The 24,243-nt window shown below is 39.9% G+C and overlaps 1 protein-coding gene across 2 annotated transcripts in view; it reads left to right on the top strand.

Annotated features, from left to right (window-relative positions):
* Positions 1-24,243, top strand: part of UNC5D (unc-5 netrin receptor D) — a 644,095-nt gene that overhangs the window by 606,013 nt on the left and 13,839 nt on the right. For both annotated transcript variants that reach the window (XM_078379744.1, XM_078379743.1), the window contains 3 exons: positions 6,254-6,403; positions 16,712-16,876; positions 22,547-22,725. In XM_078379744.1, the coding sequence (XP_078235870.1) occupies positions 6,254-6,403; positions 16,712-16,876; positions 22,547-22,725 (494 nt within the window). The remainder of the gene's footprint in view (positions 1-6,253; positions 6,404-16,711; positions 16,877-22,546; positions 22,726-24,243) is intronic.

Genomic DNA, 24,243 nt, shown 5'->3' with positions numbered 1-24,243 from the left:
TTTGGCATTTTTACTCCCACTTTTTCATTTGCTTAGGTCTGTTCATAATCTCAAAACTAGGGAGCCACTCTGAGTGATTGTGTGAAAGACTATTTTGCCCTAACTAGATACCTGAAAGGAAGAATCCAATATCCTTTTCTCTTAACATCAAATATTTGGGAAGGAAGCAGTGTTTTTGATAGTTAGTGTGTCCAACTGGAGTTAAGGAGATCAAGACAAATTATTGTTCAAGCCAAGATGATTACTGGATGACCTTGGGCCAGTTACTGTATCTTGACTTGGCCTATTTGACAGAATAGCTGTGAGGATAAAATGAGGTAAGGAGACTCTCTCTGATCCCCTGAGGTCTCTGGAGAAGGGATGGGAAAGCAATGTAGCTAAGTATTAGTAGCACATATAAACACATGTGAGAGATTTCAGACTTTCAGTGCAAAAAAGGGGTGGAGGTGGGAGACAGGACTGAAGATACCTCTGGAGTGTTTGCAGACCATAGAATTAAATAATTTGGAACCTGAAACAAGGAAGTTTGCTTGTAAATAAATCTGACTGAAATGTGAGAATAATGCCCAATGCATTTAAGAGTAGATTAATGCTGTGGAAATAGATGAGGGTAGGGGTGCCTCTTCCCCAATGGTGCTGGTCTGCATCTGCCCTTATCATGACTTTGGCTATATTTTGTGCACCGTGTATAATATGGTCAAGATGGCGGCGCAAGCACTTGCAGCGGCTAGGCATTCCAGAGATCGGCCCTTATTACGGACTCTACATGCTCAGGCACAAGTAATTTACAGTCGACAAGAATTATTATCTATTGGCAGAGAAGGTTACAACTTTGAATCGACGGTCTCAACTTACAACATCCCAGCTGAGCTTTTAAGACAGCCTGCATATCCGGGGGTTACTCCCCCTGCTCTCCCTGTCAGGAAGAAAAGAACACGGAGAAAACGCAAGCAGAAAAGAGGTTGCAGGGCTGGTCTATGAGTGAGGTTAGGCAAAAATCCTCACAAGCCTGCATTGCCAAGTCTTTTTGTCTCAAATGTTAGATCTCTACCCAACAAGATTGAGGAGTTGGAACTTACTATCTCCCTACAGAAAAATATTCGAGACTGTTGCGTTATGATCTTTACAGAGACATGGCTTGACTCTTCCATCCCAGGGGAGGTAATTGAACTACAAGGACGCAGAGTACATCGAGCAGACAGATCTGTTGAATCTGGGAAGAGCAGAGGTGGAGGGGTTTGTGTTTACACAAACGATAATTGGAGCACAGATGTTAAAATAATGGACATTCACTGTTCTCCTGATTTGGAGTATTTGGCAGTGAAATGCCGCCCCTTTTACCTGCCTCGTGAGTTTAATGTTGTTATAATAACAGCAGTATATATACCTCCTGATGCTAACACAACCACAGCTTTGAGTTGTTTGTTAACTGCTATCAGCAAACAGCAGCAGGCCTACCCAGATGGAGTGCTGGTGGTAGCAGGTGATTTCAATCAAGCCAATTTAAAGACCATCCTCCCTAACTTTTATCAGTATGTGGACTGTCCCACTAGAGGGGAAAATACCTTGGATCAGGTATATAGTAACATCATACATGGATATAAGACGAAGCCATTGCCTAGCTTGGGACAGTCAGATCATATATCTCTTTTTTTTTATTCCATCATACAGACCTCTTGTTAAAAGAATCAGACCATCAATTAGAGAAATACAAGTGTGGCCAGTGGATGCATCTGAGCAACTTCAAGATTGCTTTAGGAGCACTGATTGGGCACTGTTTGAGGAGGACAATGTTGATACTTATGCCTCGACAGTACTGTTTTATATCAAAAACTGCATCCATGTTGTTACTACTACCAGACAAGTACGAGTGTTTTCTAATAACAAGCCTTGGCTAAATAGAGAAGTGCGCCTTTTTTTAAAAGCCAGAAATGCTGCTTTTCATTCTGGTGATGAACTACAGTACAGAGAGGCCAGAGCTAAACTGAAAAGGGGCATTAGGGATGCCAAAGCTATGTACAGCCAGAGAATTGAGCAACATCTTGAGAGTTCTGACACTCGTCGAGTATGGCACGGCCTAAGACAAATCACGGGGCAGAGTAACAAAAACAGTCTGTGTAGCAGTTAAATCAATTTTTCAGCCGTTTTGAGGTGGAAACAGGAACAACCATTATTCCAGCACCTACTGTCTATAATACATCACTAGAATCTACCATCAACAGACAACCACTAGTACTGCAGATTTCAGATGTGAGACGCGCTTTCCAGAATATTAACGTTCGAAAGGCAGCTGGACCAGATGGAATCATGGGACGAGTTATTAGGGGTTGTGCTGCAGAATTAGCTGGAGTTTTTACGGATATTTTCAATCTATCCTTGTTGCAGTGTTCAGTCCCCACTTGCCTGAAGACATCTATTATAGTGCCAGTCCCCAAGCAGTCAGCTGTGGTATCTCTCAATGATTATAGACCAGTAGCTTTAACATCTGTTGTTATGAAATGTTTTGAGAGATTGGTGCTGGATTACATTAAGGCTAGTCTTCCACCTTCTTTGGACCCATGGCAATTTGCATACAGGAAAAATAGATCTACTGATGATGCTGTGTCCATTGTACTCCATACTGTATTGAGCCACTTAGAACATCAGGGAACTTATGCGAGGCTGTTGTTTGTGGATTATAGCTCTGCTTTTAATACCATTCTACCAAATAGGTTGTTTTTTAAAATGATCAACCTGGGATTACCTCAGGAGATCTGCATGTGGATAAAGGATTTTCTGACAGATAGGCCACAGTCAGTAAGGATGGGATCCCACCATTCTTCTACCCTGGTACTAAGTACAGGAGCTCCCCAGGGCTGTGTGCTAAGTCCCTTCCTTTATTCCCTGTACACACATGATTGCACCCCACTGTATAACACCAATGCAATTATTAAATTTGCGGATGATACGACAGTGGTGGGGCTCATAAATAAGAACAATGAGTCTGCTTATAGAAAGGAAGTACAAAGGTTGATACTTTGGTGTAAAGAAAATCATCTCACACTTAACATAAAAAAAACTAAAGAACTCATAATTGATTTTAGGAGGAAGAGAAATGTACATTTACCACTGTACATAAACGGTGAGGAAGTGGAGAGAGTTGGTAGTTTTAAATTTCTGGGTACTTACATCTCAGAGGACCTCTCATGGACTATAAATGCCAACATGCTAATGAAGAAGGCACAGAAGAGGCTGTATTTCCTGAGAATGCTCAGCAAGTTAAATTTATCTCAGCATTTACTTCTGTCATACTATCGTAGCACCATTGAGAGTGTCCTAACCTATGGCATTCTGGCATGGTTTGGGAGTAGCTCTGTAGCGGACAAAAAAGCTCTACAGAGAACCATTAAAATTGCCCAGAATATCATCGGGCTCCAGCTACCAACCCTGGATGACATCTTCACATCCCGCTGTCTAAGGAAATCACACAGCATCCTGAGAGACTCTTCCAATCCTGCTTATAACTTTTTTGAACTGTTACCATCTGGCAGAAGATATAGAACAATTAAGACTCGGACCACACGTTTTCTCAACAGTTTTTATCCCAGAGCTATAATTGCAATTAATAATGAGCTTAAAGACCACCAGTAGTGAATAATTAGTTGGACTGTGTTACTTGGCCTGCGGTGTAGATGTTTGTATTTTTAGAGAGGGACTTTTAGTGGGTGGGGAGTGTTTGGGAATTTTATGTGTGTGCATGTGTCTGGTCTCTGGGTGTCTGTGAATTTCGTTGTATGTGTATATACTTACAATGACAATAAATTATTATTATTATTATTATTATTATTATTATTATTATTATTATTATTATTATTATTATTATTATTATTATATGGAGAGCTACATGTTCCTAATTATTTCTTATTTGCTTGGTTGTTATTTATTTAAAATCAAAATGCAGTAAAATAAAATCAGTAAAATTCTTTCAGTTTTTCTAATTCAGGGTAAAATCATGCTGTATTAGTGAGACTGAGAACTGAGTTCTGTCCACAGAGCTGATCTGAATACCCATCTAGATGGACCCTTCTGTGGATTTCCTTCACTACTTATCAGAATATTTTGTGTGCCAATCTCCTTGGCTGACAGTCACAACTAACTGGTGTTTATTAGCCCTTTTACAAGAGCCCACTGAAGCTTCCAGATGTCAGAGGGACTTTCTGGATTACATTAAATGCCAGGTTTAAAGCTGGACTTTAATTGGACTGAGCATTTAAAAGCAACTGGATTTAAAGGATCAACTTCAGATGCCCATGGATAAAACCGGTGTTCTAGATTCTTTTCAGCTGCATTTCAGGCCTAATTTTGGAACCAGGCTTACTCATAGAAACTGAAACAGCAGAGTCTCTCATTGTTGGTTCTCAAGGACTTATCTATGTTGTTTGATATGACTGACCATAATATTCTTTTAGGTATCTCTCTCTCTCTCTCTCTCTCTCTCTCTCTCTCTCTCTCTCTCTCTCTCTCTCTCTCCCTCAAGGCTCAGTCCTGAGCCAGTGCTCTTCAATATTTTTATTAATGACTTGGATGAGGGGGGTGGAGGGAATGCTTGTCAGATTTGCAGACAATGCAAAATTGGGTGGAATAGCTAATACCCTAGAACAGTGGTCCCCAACCTTGGGCCTCCAGATGTTTTTGGACCACAACTCCCAGAAGCCTTCACCACCACTTCGTCTGGCCAAGATTTCTGGAAGTTGAAATCCAAAAACATCTGGAGGCCCAAGGTTGGAGACCACTGCCCTAGAAGACAGAAACAAAATTCAAAATGACCTTGATAGGATGGAGCACTGGGTTGAAAGCAACAGAATGAGTGAGAAGGATCTTGGAATTATCGTAGATCACAAGCTAAATATGAGCCAACAGTGTGATGTGACTACAAAAAAGGCAAATGCTATTTTAAGCTGCATTAATAGAAGTATCATTTCCAAATCCTGCGAGGTGCTAGCCCCCCTCTATTCAGCACTGGTTAGGCCTCACCTCGAGTATTGTATCCAGTTCTGGACACCACACTTCAAGAAGGATGCTAACAAATTGGAACAAGTTCAGAGGAGGGCAACAAAGATGATCAGGGGGCTGGAAACCAAGCCTTATGAGGACACGCTGAAATAATTGGGCAAGTTTAGCCTTGAGAAAAGAAGATGGAGAGGTGATATGATAGTACTTTTCAAAAATTTGAAAGGCTGTCATACAGAGGAGGGACAAGATCTGTTCTTGATCATCCCAGAGTACACGACATGCAACAATGGGCTTAAGTTAAAGGAAGTCAGATTTCATCTGAGTATCAGGAAAAACTTCCTAACTGTTAGAGCAGTACGACAGTGGAACCTGTTACCTCAGGAGTTGGTGAGTGCTCCAACACTGGAGACACTCAAGAAAAACCTGGAAAAATCAACTGGCAGATATGCTTTTGATTGCATTCCTGCGTTGAGCAGGGGGTTGGACTTGATGACCTTGCAGGCCCCTTCCCATTTTACTTTTCTGTGATTCTATTATTCTATATTTTTAGGGAGAACCCTATTAAAATCCTGCCTTATGCTGGGAGTCAAGATCATGGAATATCAGGTTAAAAGAATCCTAACTGTTAGAACAGTATGACAATGGAACCAATTACCCTGGAAAGTGGTGAGCAGTCCAACATTGGAGATATTGAAGGAAAAATATACAACTATCAGTCAGGTCTACTTTGATTTATTTCCCTGCATTGATCAGGAGGTTGAAGTCAATGGACGTATAGGCCCTTTACAACTTCATTATTCTATAGTTTTATTATTATTATTATTATTACCTGCATCTAGAAATGTATGTAACTTTGTTTTGGCCTTGCTATAAAGAACCAACCACTGTTTTCTGAGGAAACACAGTGGTGGTTTCAGAAAATGTCTGGGAGCTTGAAAGCCAAAATGAACAGGTAGCTTCACAATTAGGAACCTAATTAGGAATCAGGCAGTAATAACATTTTATCACAGTAGAGATAAAATTCTTCACAGCTGCTCTATTTCACAGTCCACAGTCTGTTGTTTCATTCATATTGCCATCTACCAAACAAAAGCTAGCTAATTTGCAATTTGTCAAGCTGTGAAAAATATTACATATACTTTACTGTGTAAGTCAGTTCTGCTTTTAATTTAGAAGCTCTCTCTCTGGTCAAACTGGCCCGGAGTTTTTGTTTGGGCAGAATAAAACTGTAGGAATTCATATCGTTTGTTTGCTTCCACAGGAGGTGATTTTGGATGAAAGACAACAAGGGGGGAAGCTGCTAGAAGAACCGAAGCTGTTGCATTTCAAAGGGAATACCTTCAGTCTTCAGATCTCTGTCCTTGATATCCCCCCTTTCCTCTGGAGAATCAAACCATTCACTGCATGTCAGGTATTTGCACGCTAGTTCCTCAAGGTAGTCACGGGACGTGGTGGCGCTGTGGGCTAAACCGCAGAAGCCTGTGCTGCAGGGTCAGAAGACCAAGCAGTCGTAAGATCGAATCCACGCGACGGAGTGAGCGCCCGTCGCTTGTCCCAGCTCCCGCCAACCTAGTGGTTCGAAAGCATGCAAATGCGAGTAGATTAATAGGGACCACCTCGGTGGGAAGGTAACAGCATTCCGTGTCTAAGTCGCACTGGCCATGTGACCACGGAAGATTGTCTTCGGACAAAACGCTGGCTCTATGGCTTGGAAAAGGGGATGAGCACCGCCCCCTAGAGTCGAACACGACTGGACAAAAATTGTCAAGGGGAACCTTTACCTTTACCTTTACCTTCCTCAAGGTAGTACTTTCCCACGACTCTTATTTACTTCATTCAGTTCCTAAGAAGCTGTAATAAAGTAATTAGAGAAGCACAAGTAGGGATTTGATAAACAAACAAAGCAATCCCCTCTCTCTGCTGTCCGTCAGCCCAAATACAAACAGTTAGGAGCTTTACTCTTGTCTGTTTCAAAAAGCCCACTTGATTTTAAATAACACAACACAGACATATAAGATTTTAATTGGTTGGGCTGAATCATCAATTAATTAGGTAGCGTAACTTCAGTACTCAAAATGCATTCGGTTTGGTCAGGAAAGAACATAATTTTAAACTGTCAAATAGACAGAAGTATTTATTAAAGAATTAAATCAACAGAACTCTAATATAATATAAATAGATATTTGTACAAATTTTTACTCTAAGCAGTTTTCCTCCCCTTCATTGCATTTCTCTAGAAAAATACTTAAACACATTCTCTAAATAAAAAAAAAAATTATTATCTCACGTCCTTGAATACAGCTGGTAAAGCACAGAAGTTTTTTAGTTGTAGGGATATTTCAGCAACGACTATAAAATCAATCAGTTCCTTCAGTCCATCATAAATCTCCATCTTGTCTTCTTCCTCCCAGCAGCAAAAACGAACTCCCTCCTTGCTGTTTTTTTAAACTGTCTTTTTATCTAGGGAAACTCCCACTCCCTTCGGCCAGCTATATTTTTTTTTTCCAGTTAACAGATAAGCAATGTGCAGAAAAAACTAGGTGAAAGTTCTTGCTGCCTAACTTAATTCCTCACACGCCCCCCGAAATTACACAGAAATTCAGATTAGTCTACTTATCTAATTTATAGTAATTTGATACAAGGAATTAAAAAATATATAAAACATGTTATATATCAAAACTCTACTACAAAAGTATATATGAAATAATGAAACACTACATTCTATGAAATTACATCAGATATCTAAGTCAACGCTCAGTGTTGCATGAGTTCTCCTCTTCATACATTCTAGAAAGACTATCTGCTACTACATTCAACCTTCCTGGAATATGTTGGATATTAAAATCAAAATCTTGTAATGCCAAACTCCATCTTAACAATTTTTGGTTATGAGATTTCATACTTTGTAACCACACTAAAGCTCGGTGATCGGTTTGAAGCGTGAATTTGCGCCCCCATAAATACGGTCTCAAAAGATTCAATGCCCAAAAAACTGAAAGTGCCTCTTTTTCAGGAATAGCATAGTGTTTCTCGCGTTCCAAAAGTTTTCTAGAGAAATAGGATATCGGATAAAGGTTTCCATCTTCTCCTTGTTGTAATAAAACAGCTCCTAGACCTAATTCAGATGCATCAGTTTGTAATACGAAAGGTTTGTTGAAATCAGGAGATTTCAAAATAGGCGCATCAACAATTTTAGCTTTTAAGGCATCAAAAGCCTTTTGACATTCAGGAGTCCATTTTACTTTGACAGGTTCTCTTTTTCTAGTTAGCTCTGTCAAAGGTGCTGCCAAATTACTAAAATCCGGAATAAATTTTCTGTAGTAGCCAATTAGACCTAGAAACGAGCGTACTTGTTTCTTAGTTTTAGGAATAGGCCAATCATTGATAGCTTGAACTTTTGCTTGTATAGTTTGAATTTCTCCTTGCCCAATCAAGTGTCCTAAATACATGACTTTTCCCTGCATCCATTGACATTTACTGGCTTTTACTGTCAGTCCTGCTTGTTGAAGTCTGGACAAAACAGTTTCAATGTGTGTCAAATGAGATTCAAAATCATTACTAAAAATCGCAACATCGTCAAGATAAGCATTAGCATAAGGTAAACCTTGCAAAAGTTTATCAATCATCCTTTGAAATGAAGCACCTGCATTTTTCAAACCAAATGGCATTCTGCGGAACCGGAAAGTTCCCACATGTGTGATGAAAGCGGTCTTATCTCGTGATTCTTCTGCCATATCTAATTGCCAATAAGCATTCTTTAGGTCAAGGATACTTATAAATTTAGCCTTAGCAAGGTGTTCAATCAAATCATCCATTCTAGGCAAAGGGTAAGGATCCGATTTGGTAACACTGTTCAACTTCCTATAATCAACACAAAATCTCACTTCTTCTTGAATTTCACCTGTAGCAGTCTTTTTAGGGACTAGTACCACAGGTGAAGTCCAAGTAGGGCTGATTGCCTCTTCAATAACTCCTAGAGATAACATCTTTTGAATCTCTTGCTCAATTTGTTTAGCATGATTACCAATTGCTCTGTATGGGCTCGACCGTATAGGTTGAGCATCACTATCTGTAGTGATTTCATGACTGACTAAATTTGTGTAACCTGGTTTGTCTGAGAACACATCTTGATGTCGTTCTAGGACCTGGTACAACTGATCCTTCTGATCTTGATTACCTGTTAAGATAATATTATCAGACCAATCACCCGCATCTTGCAATTCTGACAACATATCAATTGGTTCATTGGAAGAATGGAAATACTCAGCATGATATTGAAAAACCATTGCAGATCTATCTTTGTAAAGTTTCAGTCTATTGACATGGTAAAGAACAGGTTTCTTTTTAGAATCCAGCATTTTAACAAGATAATTAACATCTCCAAATCTTTGAACAATTTCTCCTGGACCTTCCCAGACCACTTCTAACTTAGAAGGTCTGAGCGGGTTCAGTACTAACACCAAATCACCCACTGCAAATTCTCTGTGTCGGGATTTCTTGTCATGATAGTATTTCTGTTCAGCTTGAGCGTTCATCAAGTTGTCTCTAGCTAACTCTTGAACAGCTAAAAGTTTCTCTTGAAGTTGTCGGACGAATTCTGCAACTGGTGCTGAACTAGATTTGACCGCACCTTCCCATTCGGATTTCTTCTATTCCGGCCTCAATTGTAGTTGAGTCATCAGATTCGGTCTCAAAGAGCTGTTGCGGTGTAGACTCTTCTCCTTGAATATCATCAGGAGTAGGCTCTTCCTCTGGAATATCATCTGGAAATACTTGATCTTGTTCATATTCTGAATCTTGTTCCTCATCTGGCTCATAACTTTGATCTGGCTCCTCCTCTTCTGGTTCTAAGTCTAGTTCTTCTATTGGTTCAACTTCTCGCATCTTCTTGCTCTGGGATTGGGTAACTACTTGAATTACAGGTGGACCTTGGTTTTGTATTTCGTCCAACACAGCGAGATCATTTCCTAGAAGAAAGTCAGGTTTCCCCTCATGGGTCAAAATATGTTTTACTCCAGTCCAGGACTTGTATGTAATTTTCAGATACGCGACAGGAATATGTTTTAGCTCATCTCCTTCGCTTGCATAGGTTCTTATGGGGCATCTCAAGTTATACAAGACCAAAGCTGGATCAAGAAACTGACGGCTTATTGAAGAAAGTTCAGCTCCAGAATCTCTGAAAGCACATAAAGCTACATCTCCGGATGGTGTATGCAAAAAAACAGTCTCGGTGAACTTCCTTATAGTCCAGTTCCTTTGGTAATCTGGTATTATGGTGTCAGGATCCAAAATAGAGTATTTTTGTCCATCAGCAGTTTCTCCGATGTAGTCTGAGGTTACAGAATCCATTCGTAAGTTCAAAACACGAGGTACACCATAATTAATTTTGGCTTGAGCCCCATTAGCTTGAGTTGAGGTTCTAGTTGCTCTTCCACCCTCTTGACTATGTGAATGTCGGATGCTTGACTGGAAGGGTACTGATGATGTAGTACTGTGAATATGGTCTTGAACAGTTCCTATTGACTCTATACTCGTATAAGCCATCTTAGGAGCACTAGGTCTGCCTTTGGGTTGTACTGGAGCAGATGTTCTTCTCCCAGGCTCTTTCTCCTGTTTAACCGGAATGTTTAACTTCGGACAGTCTCTTCTCAAATGAGAACCACCACACTCGAAACATTTGAGAGGTGGTCTTGTCTGTCCCGGAGCTATACTCTTACGTGTATCTTCTGTCCTTCGTCTGGGATCTTGCTCAAAAGACTCTCTAGTTTGAAATGAACTCTGTTTCCTGGGGAACGCTGGTGCAGTCTTCGGCCTAACCGTCGGGTCAGGTCGTTTGAAGGAAAGTAACTCATCGGTTCTTAAGGCCAATTCTTGCAGATCCTTGAACCTCTTCTGCATCAAGACACTTCTGATCTCTGCAGGTACTAAGGAAAGAAAATGTTCTTGGTACATCAGTGTTCTCATGTCTTGGAAAGTACTGGCGCCTACTGAGTCTAGCCATTGATCCCCAAGTTTTTCTAATCTATCAGCCATTGCAGAGTAGCACTCATTAGGTTGTTTTTTCAGTTTCCTGAAATTTTGTCTCAAAATTTCTGGAGTGTATCCAAATTTTCGTTTGATATATTCACGAAAAATCTCCCACTCGACGTCCTCATTAGGTACAGTTGCCACAATCTCAGCAAGAAGTCCACTACATTGTGTACGAATCAAAGGTATGTACCATTTCTGAGGGATCTTCAAATCTTGGCAAACTTTCTCATACAAAGATAGGAATGATAAAACGTCCATACCCTCGTGATAAAAAGGTAGGTTATTTCTGTTCACACTGGCAATCGATTTATCATATTCCTCTTTTCGCTTCCTTTCCTTTTCCATTTGCTGGAGTTTTGCTTCTCTGTACTGTTTGGACAACCTTAACTCCAATTCTCTGATTCTCTTCTCTTGATTTTGGTTAGCAATAAAACTAGCAAACATCTTGGATAGTTTGTCAATTGGGTCTAATTCTTCATCCAGTTGGGATGCTGCTGCTGCTGCTGCTGCTGCTTCTTCATCATCTAACCTTACTTCTTCTCCTCTTTGGTCTTCAATAGCTTGATCTTCTTGAACTCCAGCCATCATCTCACTTAGTTGCAACCGTCTGCTTACTGGAGATAGATGAGCTGCACTTTCTGTATCAGCTTCGTAAGAATCTGAAATGTCATGCTGCAATAATGTCTGAAGACCACCAGGTGTCACTTCGACATCTCCTCGGAGCAATGTACCCCGTAGACCACGAGATGTCGCCCTTCTCCTTCTCTCTGATGCCAAAAAAGATGCAAAACTGTCCATGTGCTTTAAAAATGAAATTAGCACATAGGAAAAAAAAAAATCACTGCAGAAATGCTTGTGAAGTTCAAGGAATTCACTCAGAGAAAAATGTACATTTAATAAGCCAATTTAACTTTAAAAACGTTCTTTCCTACCAAACTCCTGCATGGCTAATGTTTTTATCAAAGAAAACCCATTAGCTTTTCACTTACTCACACAGCTCTGCTTTAAGCAGACACTGCTTTTAATGCCATAAATCAAATATATAGTAGGCTAACGTCTTACTTTTACGATCGTTGCCTAGCTATAAATCTTCAAACTGTTGCCAGCAAAAATAAACAAAGCACGTGTTTCATCCCACCGCTGCCACCATATAATGACTCTTATTTACTTCATTCAGTTCCTAAGAAGCTGTAATAAAGTAATTAGAGAAGCACAAGTAGGGATTTGATAAACAAACAAAGCAATCCCCTCTCTCTGCTGTCCGTCAGCCCAAATACAAACAGTTAGGAGCTTTACTCTTGTCTGTTTCAAAAAGCCCACTTGATTTTAAATAACACAACACAGACATATAAGATTTTAATTGGTTGGGCTGAATCATCAATTAATTAGGTAGCGTAACTTCAGTACTCAAAATGCATTCGGTTTGGTCAGGAAAGAACATAATTTTAAACTGTCAAATAGACAGAAGTATTTATTAAAGAATTAAATCAATAGAACTCTAATATAATATAAATAGATATTTGTACAAATTTTTACTCTAAGCAGTTTTCCTCCCCTTCATTGCATTTCTCTAGAAAAATACTTAAACACATTCTCTAAATAAAAAAAAAAAATTATTATCTCACGTCCTTGAATACAGCTGGTAAAGCACAGAAGTTTTTTAGTTGTAGGGATATTTCAGCAACGACTATAAAATCAATCAGTTCCTTCAGTCCATCATAAATCTCCATCTTGTCTTCTTCCTCCCAGCAGCAAAAACGAACTCCCTCCTTGCTGTTTTTTAAACTGTCTTTTTATCTAGGGAAACTCCCACTCCCTTCGGCCAGCTATATTTTTTTTTCCAGTTAACAGATAAGCAATGTGCAGAAAAAACTAGGTGAAAGTTCTTGCTGCCTAACTTAATTCCTCACAATTCACATGCAACCCCAAAGCCCCAAATTATTTCTGATTGTGGTTCAACAGTTGCCACGTAGGTTTTACATATAAATATATACCCTGTGAGCAGTATTTGGGCTTTTTCTTACACATCATATTGCTGAGATGGAAATTCAATGCAATCCATTTCTTTTAATAGCCAAATATGTTGTTCAATTCTTCAAAATGTTTCCATTTTAATAATGTAGTATATTTTGCTTTTGTATGAATGATTCAAGCTGCCAGGAAATGAACCAATATTACTGCACAATATGTGCCTGGGATTCCAGCAGGAAAAAAGATGCCAAGCTTTATATAACAAAGGACAGTCTCAATGTCAATAACACCAATGGTGTCAAGATGGCTTACAGCAGTGGTCCCCAACCTTGGGCCTCCAGATGTTCTTGGACTACAACTCCCAGAAGCCTTCACCACCACCTCTGCTGGCCAGGATTTCTGGGAGTTGAAGTCCAAGAACATCTGGAAGCCCAAGGTTGGGGACCACTGGCTTACAGGATATCTCTAGATGACTCTTTTTATAATACTTTTGTAAATATTTAAAATATTTTACTATCCTTTGCATGTACCAATCTCTGCATGGTCAGGAAAGAGTTAAAGTTCAATTGGCTCCTAATTGCCATTTTAAAAATTTCAGATTGCCAGAGACCTTTGAACACTTGTGTTAGGAGTCTGGACCCAGAAATCCTTAAAGAATGTTTACTGAAAGCATTCAGGGCTGGGACAACCATATATAACTGTTCTGTGCTTTTGTAATGCAGAAATACTTTGAATATGCCTCGAAATATTGTACAGTAATTCCCTGGAGGCATGTGGCAAAATGTCCCCTTTTCTGGAGTACTGTCACTCCATTACTTTCTCTAAATCAAGCCTGGTTCCTTGACTCTACAAAAAAAAGCTGCTTTTTTAACTCTGTTTTTATGTGTTAAACTTCCTAAATATCTCCCTTCCCACCCAAGAAGCTGCAACAATGTTTCAATTTTGCAAAGTTATTTCTAGAATGCCTGTTCCATGCTCTGTGTAAGAAATCACTGTTTCTTCCTTTTGAAAGGTTTCTTTTGAAAACAGATATTTCAGACAGCACAGCCTGGATTCTTTCCAAATTAAAAAAAAGCAGGTAGACCAACCATCCTCTTTCAAGCTAAGCAGGATTGATCTTCACAATTTATAAAAGTTGGAAGGCTAAAACAGTTGAAAACCTTGTAGCCAAACTTCCCCAACTTTGTCACATAGAAAAAGAAGACTGCTACAGCAATACCAGATTTGATGATGATCTGAAGCCCTGTATCAAAGTTAAAAATTTTTGGCTGGGCTGCCCCATTTTTATAATTGCCTTACAGAGTGCTGTTTTGCTCTACCAACAGAAGTTAATTGCTAAACTCTCATGCAGCAATAATTTCACCTTCATTGAAAATCATTTGTTGATTGGTTGTTGAATAGTCCAACATCCTATGAAATAAATGCCTATAAATTACAGCTAATAGCATCATTCAAATAATTCAAAAGCAAAATGTCAATTCAGGTCAGTTTAACCTGAGGTATGTGAGTTGAACAATGGTATTTTCGCTACAATATTACATTCCCATTGACAAGCTAGGGACATTTATTTATTTAAATAGATTATTAGAGATTATCAGATAATGATCAAATGTTTCAGCTCTGCTAAAGAAACAGAAAAGTGATGTTTAGTTCACTAGAAGGCTTAATACTTGTGCACATATTACTAAAACACAGTAATTACAATTGTAAAATAATGACATAAGTGTTGAAAAGAATTAACTTTAAATTTGAACAAAGTTATAAAAAGTTTCTGCATCTGTGAATGACTCACTGAATTTTTTGGCTTGTATCCCAGAAAAATAGAGTCTGCCCACAGTTGCAAGACTGTAAAAAATCAGATTAAGAGAGTCCAAATTTAATAAAGGCAAAGGTGCAGAAATGTTAAGGAAAAGCAGGCAGGAAGGTCAGGTACGAGGGGGGAAAACACCCCATAGATTCAATTCTTATAGTTGCTTACATATTCGGGCAACATCAGCACTGACTCCTGCTCACTGCAGCAAACAAAATGGATCTTGCAGGGCGGCTGATGGCAGGATACCTCTAGCCATTGAAGCAAGCAGCATGTTCCCCTTGAATATCTGTACACTGTTCTATACATCTGGGCAGCATGCAGCTGAGCTTGTTTCATTTGCATGAAGGCAGAAAAGTCTATTGTGCTTAAAGCACTCTCTAGATGGCTTACAGTTTAATGATGCAGGCTACATATTCCCCCCCCCCCCCACGTGAGCTAGGTATTCAATTTAACAGCCTCGGCAGGATGGAAAGCTGAGTCAACCTTGAGCTAGCTACCTGAATCCTCTGGGATTGAACACAGGTCACGAGTAGAGTTTTCACTGCAGTACTGCGGTTTAACCACTGTGCCATGAGGCTCCTAGGTAACTATGGGCTCTTCACACAATGGCTAGATGCTGGCACTTAAAGATGGCAAAGGGCCTTGGCTACTATGTGTTCCCAGGTGGCTACTATGTGTTCCCAAGAATCTTCCCCTGCACATTTTGGCATTGCATGGAATGATGTTGCCTAAACTCTGCTATGGTCTTTTGACATATCTTTGCTCTTTCACTTTTCTTCCTGGCCATTCCCTACTGCTTCATTGTGAGTAAGCATTTTGCACCATGTGAGCAGATGCACAAATTGTTATTTTAAAGCAAACATGCTATCTTGTTCCTGTGGAACTGGCAGATGAAGGCAAAACCTGATGGCTATTAATTATGTTTATGGACTTCAACCATTAAGGCATTAAGGGCTCTACTGAAACTCCATGGGAATATAGTCACATTGTTTTAATGAACACAATTCTTAAACACAGGACAGAAAAGCAGGTCATTAATGCCCTATATAATCTTACACAGCAGTTTAAGTAATTCACGGAGGATATGGTGAAATAGCAGTATGCCTTACTTAATGAAAATATTGAGAAGTTTTTGTTCTGGGAGACAAAACTTGCTGATGGTGTTGTCAGACTCCATATTTTTGGAAAATGAACTTGGGGCTGTCTAAAGCTGGTTGGAAAAGTATATAAGAATTCCCCTTCTGAAAAAAGACTGAAGGCCCATCCTGTTTCTTTAATGGCCAAATCAGGTGCCTCTGGGGAGCGTAAAAAGTAGGAAAATGTACATTGAATACACAGCCAAACATTGTGTAGACATTTTTAAAACAGCAAATTGATGCATACGTGGGATAAAACAAGTATTTAAAAGGGGAAAATTAGCAACGGAAGCAAACAGATTCATCCATCACTGGTGCACATAAGGAAAGGTAGGAGACAGAGTCTTCTAGTTCCTTGGTTCTTGTCCACATTTAGTGTGCAAAAATTGATAGATTACAGAAAAATTAGATACAAATGATTATGAATTTCTTTGCTGGTGAAAATGCATTAGATTGCTGGGTTTTTTTAAAAAAATTAAAAAGCAGCGTATAAACTGATGCAGAAGTTGAATGTCATAAACACGTGCTTGGGAAAAATGCAAACATTATAGGAAGTGGAAGAGATGTGTCCCACTATCTTAATATCCTGTGTCCCTGGGGCATAATATAGTGTTAGGCCACTTGTCCATTGGATGGATTCATCTATTTTTATTCCTTCCAGCATTCATATATTGATTCCAAAACCTATTTTATCATTGGTGGTTATTACTTACTTGCATTTGTTTTTGTATTGAAGTATTTCCTCTCTCCTGCATTTCTTTCCTCATAGGAAGTTCCCTTCTCTCGTGTGTGGCGTAGCAACCAGCGGCCACTCCACTGTGCCTTTTCTCTGGAGCGTTACACTCCTGCCACCACACAACTCTCATGTAAAATCTGTGTCAGACAAGTCAAAGGCCATGAACAAATCTTACAGATCCAGACATCTATTCTTGAGGTAGGTCACTGCCTTATCTATTCTCCATTAGTCATATTTGCTTTCTGTCCAAAGCAATGGAAACAGAATTTATTTTTACCACCTCTTGCTTTTAAAAGTAGACAACCATCTGCTGTGAATAATGAATGCTTCAATGCTATGTGATCAGCAGGTTTAAGTCAACCAGATAGACATCCTACTCAGTCCTCCAGAGTACAGAGAGCAAAAGCAAAAAAAAAAAAAGTGTGCTGCTTATATACTGCCCCATAGCGCTTCAAGCACTCTCTGGGTGGTTAGCTGATGGTTACACAGGAAGGGAATTATATAAAGACTATTATACTCCAAAAGAGAAAGAAAAAGCAAAGCGTGCTGCTTATCTACCTCTCTATGGTGCTTAAAGCACTCTCTGGGCATTTTCAAATTTATTTACGCAGGCTACACATTGCCTCCCTCCAACGAGCTGGATACTCAGTTTACTGGCCACAATGCATGCAAGAACTGAAGTAGCAACATTCCCACCCCAGGGAGGATTAGCATATAAATAAATGAAAGCAAACATCTATTTTATTTTTATTTATTTGTCTCATTTGTAGGCCATCTTTCTCCCATTGAGGGACTCAAGGCAACTCACTGTGTTAAACAATAGAAATAAACACACAATAAATTATACACGGCAATGGGACTGTGAGCAGGGCCTCCTCTGATGGTCTTAAGGGCCAAGAAGATTCATATGGGGAGAGACCGTCCTTCAGGTAGCCTGGACCCAAACTATATAGGGCTTTACAGGTAATGACTGGCCCTTTGCACTGAGCCAGGAAACAGACGGGTGGCAAGTGCAGTTGTTGTAGCAAGGGCATTACAACTGGCCCAAGTTACCCGTATGGAAGTTGCATTTTGAACCAGCTGGTTTCTGAACCATTTTCAAAGGCAATCCCACATAGAGGGTGTTACAGTAATCCAAGCGGGTTGTAACTAAAGTATGTAGCCAAATTGTAGGCAATTTTAATTGTATTTTAATTATTTTATCTTTTACTGTATTGAATTTTAATTATTGTAAGCCGCCCAGAGACCTCTGGGTAGTGTGGGCGGCATATAAATTGAATCAATCAATCAATCAATCAATCAATCAATCAATCAATCAATCAATCAATCAATCGGACATCTCAAGGAATGGGTGCAGTCGGCACACCAGTTTTAACTGCAAGTGCATTCCTGGCCACCTTTGAAACCTTGACATCCAGGCTCATGAATGAATCCAGGAGCACAGCCTAGCTGCAGACCTGGGTTGTCGGGGGAGTGTACACAAGGTTGCACTTCTATGCTCTCATCTGTCTTCCAGCTGACCATGAACGCCTTCTGTCTTGTCTGAATTAAGTTTCAGTATGTTTGCCCTAATCCGGCCTATTACTGCCATAAGACACTGGTTTAGAACCAAGACAACGTCCTTCGAATTAGATAGAAAGGAGGGATAGAGTTGGGTGTCATCAGCATACTTGTGATCCAGAACCCCAGAACTCTAGACAGCCTCTCCCAACAGTTTCTATATATGTTAAAAAGCATGGGAGACAAAGCAGAAACCTGGGTTACGCCACAAGCTAACAAGCCAGGACAGCGAACCTGAGTCCCTCAGCACCACCTTCTAAATTTGGTCATCCAGGAAGGATCCAGGAGTTGTATTCCAGAGAGCTGGTCCAGAAGGATACCATGGTTGATCATGGTGCAGTGGTTAAACCGCTGTACTGCAGCCACAACTGTGCTCACGACCTGGGGTTCAATCCCAGGTAGCAGCTCAAGCTTGACTCAGCCTTCTATCCTTCCGAGGTCAGTAAAATGAGTACCCAGCTCGCTGGGGGGGGGGCAATGTGTAGCCTGCATAACTTGTAAACCGCCCAGAGAGTGCTTGAAGCGCTATGGGGAAGTATATAAGCAGCACGCTTTGCTTTGCTTTGCTTTGCTTTGATGTTATTGAAAGCTGCTGAATGATCCAGCAAAACCTTCTGTCCAGTTTCTGGTGTAGGTCATCCACCAAGACAATAAAGGGTGTCTCCATCCCATAGCCAGTTCTGAAAGCAGACTGAAGCTATTAACTAGGTTTAGTTAATTTGCTTCCTCCAGGAATTACTGGAGGTGAGAAACCACCACACACTACATGCCCAGAAATGGAACATTTGAGATTAGCCGATGGTTGTCCAGTAAAGTAGGATTCAAGGAAAGCTTTTTCAGTAATGCTCTTACTACTACCCTTTGAAAAATGCTGGGATCCTAATCTGCTGCAACAAGGCATACACCATCCTCCCTACTCTCTCGGCCAATCCCCCTCTGGCTGCTTTTAGACGCCAGGAAGGGCAAGGGTCTAGCACATGTGCAATGGCATTTCCAAGAATCCTGTCACCATCATCAGGTTGCAACAACTGCACCAACTAGATATTGGACTACAACTTCTATGCCCCTTCATCACTGGCTATGCTGGTTAGATCCGAGGAGAGTTGCAATCTAGCAATGTCAGAATGGCCACATGCCAGGAAGTCATCAGGATAAGCTTTTTTTCTCAGGTGGATTTGCTGCTCCCAGACTCCCTCCCACAGGAGGCTGGACTGGCCCCATCTTCGCTGTCCTTCTGCAAGCAGGCAAAGACTTTTCTCTGCCTGAGTGGGATTTTTAAATAGGTTGTTATGCCTTATTGCTTTGAATGTGCTTTTGTTTGCCATTTCTCAGAGTGGTATTTACTTGATCCTGTTTAATATTTTGCGTATTTCTTGTTTTTAGCTTTAAATATTGTCTTCTAATGATGTAAGCCGCCTTAGGTCCTTTTTAAGGAGAAAAGGGGGATAACAAGATTTTAAATAAATAAATAAATAATAAATACATTATTCATCCTGCCTCATATACAGGATTTTAATACACAGTTTATACTCCCACTCCTAAACAGGAGCGCCAGCGTCCTACCCCAGAACTCTATTTATAGAATGTCATTTGCTTTGCTCTTTAAACAGCTATAGTAATGGAATTGCTATTTCTTACCTCTGCCTCCAAAAGATTATTAGAAAGACAAGGTTAATTCAACAAAGTGAAAAAGCAATAATATTTTTAAAAGAAAAAAAAAACATTCCCAATGCTTTAACTTATCATTGGCTCTGCTTAAAAAAAAAAACCCGAACCAGGTAGCAGCAGCTTATCTTCAAAGTGCCAAGTACCACATCTACTGCATATTTAATTGAAAACAATCATGAAATGCAGTGTATCTACATCATTCCTGTTGCTTTGCATGCATGTCTTCTAAGATTGCCATAAATGTTATATGAAAAGGCTTGTAGTATCATTCCCATAAAATATTTATGCTGCACTAGCACCCAGAAGAACCAGACAAGAGACATATCCTGAGGTGCCAGACGTTTTTAAAAAGACATATTCAAAAAAGATATGTTTAAAAAAACATGGGGTGCAGGGAGGAAAATGCTTGGCCCGATGAATTCACCATCTCAGGGAGAGGAAGAAAAGAAAGACAGGCTGAGAAATGGATGCAAGTAATTTCCTACAACCCAAGCTTATTTTGACTGCAGCTCTCAGAATCCCCAAGCCAGCATGGATGGGGGATTATGAGAGGTGTAGTACGGATAGTTACCATTCTCAAGACCTACCAAGGACAGCCTTTAACAAACTTTGGCCCATGGGCGTCATCCTGTTTTTAAGTATCTTGCTTTTCCATTACTCTTCCTCCTGCAACTGCTGAATTTGCTCCTTCTATGGCAAGACAACCTGTTATATTTTCTTTTCAAATGGTCTCTGTGGTTCCTCTCTGACTTACTTTCAAGCAAGACTGCAGGTGTGTGTGTGAAAGAGAAGTGTTGCCATCACAACAGCAGCAGCAAATTCAAGTAAAATACCCCACAGTATACTGGAAGTTACTCACTACTGAACTTGGAACACTGGTAGTTCCTTTACACCCAGGAAAACTGTTTATTCATCAAGTATTTTTACTGAACTTCATCCTCCCGGGTCTCTGGCAAAGGTTTTAACCATTTTTAATTGATTTATATTATTTATATGCCACCTTTCTCCCCACAGGGGACCCAAGATGGCCCATAACATCAAAATCTTCGAAACAATCAAAAGTTTTAAAATACCATAAGACTATCATATTAATAACTAATCAAACATATATCAAGATTAAAATAATAATTAAGAACAAGTTTAAAACATTAAAAAAATTAAAATCTATAGGTTCACAAGACACTGAGACACTTATTGCTTCAAAGCCCACCTGAAAGGGAAGCCCTTTGCCTAACAATGGAAAGACGAGCGAGAGGGGGCGAACTGGGCTTCTCAGAGCAGCCCATTCCAAAGCCTGGGAGCAGCCACTGAGGAGGCCCTCATTTGTGTCCTCGCTGAACAAACTTGGGAAGGCATTGTACCAAGAGAAGGGCCTCCCCAGAAGATCTTAAGACCTTCTTAATCTTTCAAGCCATGTAAGATTTTGTAGGTAATAACCAGCACTTTGAACTGAGTCCAGAAACGGACTGGCAGCCAGTGAAGTTGTTGTAGCAAAGGAGTTACATAACCAGCTTCAGTCAGCAACCTGGATGCAGCATTTTTAACCAGTTGAAGTTTCCAAATACTCTTCAAAGGCAGCCCCATGTAGAATGCATTGCAGTAATCCAAATGTGTTACATCCGAAGGGTGTGTCACCATGGCCAGATCAGGCATCTTATGGAACATGCACAGCTGGCACACCAGGTTCAACTCTGCAAATGCACACTCCTGGCCACTGCTGAAACCTGTGAATCCAAATTCAGGGTTCAGTCCAAGGGCACAAACTTTGAACCTTTCTTTCCAGGGAGTGTGTAACCCCATCCTCTATAGGCTGAATTCCTACCCTCTGATTCGTCTTATGACTTGTCTTATGACATCTGTCTTGTCTGGATTAAGTTTTAGTTTGTTAGCCCTCATCCAGTCCATTATTGACAACAGGCACACTGGTCTGAGCACAAACCGGCTTCCTTGGAATCAGATGGGAACAAGAAATAGAATTTGGTGTCATCATCATACTGATGGCATTGAACCCAAAAATGCCAGACAGTCTTTACCAGCAGTTTCGTGTAGGTGTTAAATAACATGAAGGACAGGGCTGTACTTGAAGCAAAAGCAAAAGTGACTGGAATGCTTCTTCTCATCTGGAAAAAACTGCTTCCCATTCATATAGCAGGTTATTTGCTAAGACAAGATATAGTGGATGCAATTTGGTTTTAGTGGAGAATACCTGGAGGCAAAATTATCTCAATTTGGGTGCGTATGTGTCATTTCCCCCCCCCCTTTTTAATTAAGAGTTTCCAGAGGACACAGAAATAACCTGGGAGATGGAGGGGATTGGTTTATTCCTATATCTGAAGTTACAGAAATGACTTTCCTCAATTTTCATGACATTCCCTCTTAATTTTTAAGATACACTTAATTTTTAAGATTCTGGGTATAGTTGTGGCTCCCCTAAGTGCAATAAATTCAGCTTTCAATTTCTGTTTTTCAGCTGTTAATACTGAGGGAAATTCCTGTGTATTTATTGTTTAAATGTATGAAGTTGCATGGTTATCTTTCAGTTAATGGGGATTTGGATGCACCATGACTTCTAATGAGCTAATCAACTCAATTCTCAGCAAGCTCAACACTCTTCAACCATAAATGATTTTCTTCATGCAGAATGAAAGAGAAACCATTCCTTTGTTTGCACACGATGACAGCAACCTTCCAACTCAGATGGGTCCACAAGCCTTTAAGATACCATACTCGATCAGGCAAAGAATATGTGCAACATTTGATACTCCCAGTGCTAAAGGCAAAGACTGGCAGATGTTGGCACAGAAAAACAGCATCAACAGGTAATCCAAAGGATTTAAACAACCATAAGCTTGAGACAGAAATTTTATACCAAATGGAACGCTTCTCATTCTTATTATCCTGTCTGTGTTTTGGGATGTTCAAGACGAGGTATTCTCGGAGTGTAGAAGTAGAACTAACATCCAACCCGATGTCCTCTTGATCTATTACACTGTACCCTCAGTTATTCTCAGCCAGTGTAACCCCCTGTATGATTTATATATAGGATACAAAATAATAATAACAACATGTAACCCATTGTCTTGGATTGGTTTGAGACAAGACAACCCAATATGGCAAGACAGTTGGTTGAGTGTTTTCTGACTTTCCATGATAATTTCTTCTCCTACATAAGAACAAGGCAAGAACCCAGGATGCTTTCCACATTTTACATAAAATGCCTCTGCACAACATAGAAAAAGACAAACCAAAGGTAGCACTTTTAAGACCAACTAGTTTCTATTTTTCATAAACTTTCATGGGTCCAAGCACATTTCTTCATCTGAAGGGAAGGGGGGGTGGCAAAGATTTCTTCATCTGAAGAAGTATGTTTAGACACGTGAAAGCTTATGAAAAATGAAAACTACAGCAAAAACACAAGGACAAAAACACAAGGATTGATCACAGTGACATAGTCGTAGTAGCAGTGCTACTACATTTCCTATTATGAGCTGTCAAGTTGGAACCAACTTATAGGGACCTATACCTTTCAAGGTAAATGAGATATTTTAAGGAGTTTTATTGACAGTTCCACACACATTCCAGTGAATTTCCATGGCTGAAGAGGGATTCAAATCCTGGTCTTTTGTTGCGCTATCCACCATACAACACTGGGTATCCTTTTACCTACTGCACCTTTAAAAGTTTCCAACTACATTGACAAAGTTTGCAGTTTTGTGCATTTCTAAGTCTGACAAATGCAGCCCTAAAATGTACAAACCCTCCAAGACAATTGACATGACATAATGAGGAGATGAAGAGGAAATTTTCTCCTTTATGGTACAAGGAAGAACCAAGTTAGAATCTACATTCCTAGCCATAGTCTGGAGGGTATCAAAGTGGGGAATCCGGCAACCAGCTTTAAGACACTAAGCAGGATTCCATATCTCCTGTTTTCTGTTTGTTTTTCTTCCAACTGATATTCAGCATTCCATGAGAATGTCCAAACTTTCAACCTTACTAGAATGAAGTATTGAGCGAGTGTTTGTCTGTCTCTTTGTTTTAATGAAATCTTGGGGGTTTCTCTGAGCGAGCTGATCTTTCTGAGGAGCAAGCTAGACAATTACATTTATCATATTGTTAGCAGAAATGTCTCTCTAGCAATGAAATATATCTGTTTGTCAAAGGATATGATTTGCCTCACATAGGTACCTTGTATTTAGCATGCTTTATTTTAAAAGTGACATGGTGGTACTGTGGGTTAAACCACAGAAGCCTCTGTGCTGCAGGGTCAGAAGACCAACAGTTGTAAGATTGAATCCACGCGACGGAGTGAGCTCCCATCGCTAGTCCCTGCTCCT

The sequence above is a fragment of the Pogona vitticeps genome, chromosome 8, assembly GCF_051106095.1.
Source record: "Pogona vitticeps strain Pit_001003342236 chromosome 8, PviZW2.1, whole genome shotgun sequence".
NCBI lineage: Eukaryota > Metazoa > Chordata > Lepidosauria > Squamata > Agamidae > Pogona > Pogona vitticeps.
This window is presented reverse-complemented; position numbering and strand designations above follow the sequence as displayed.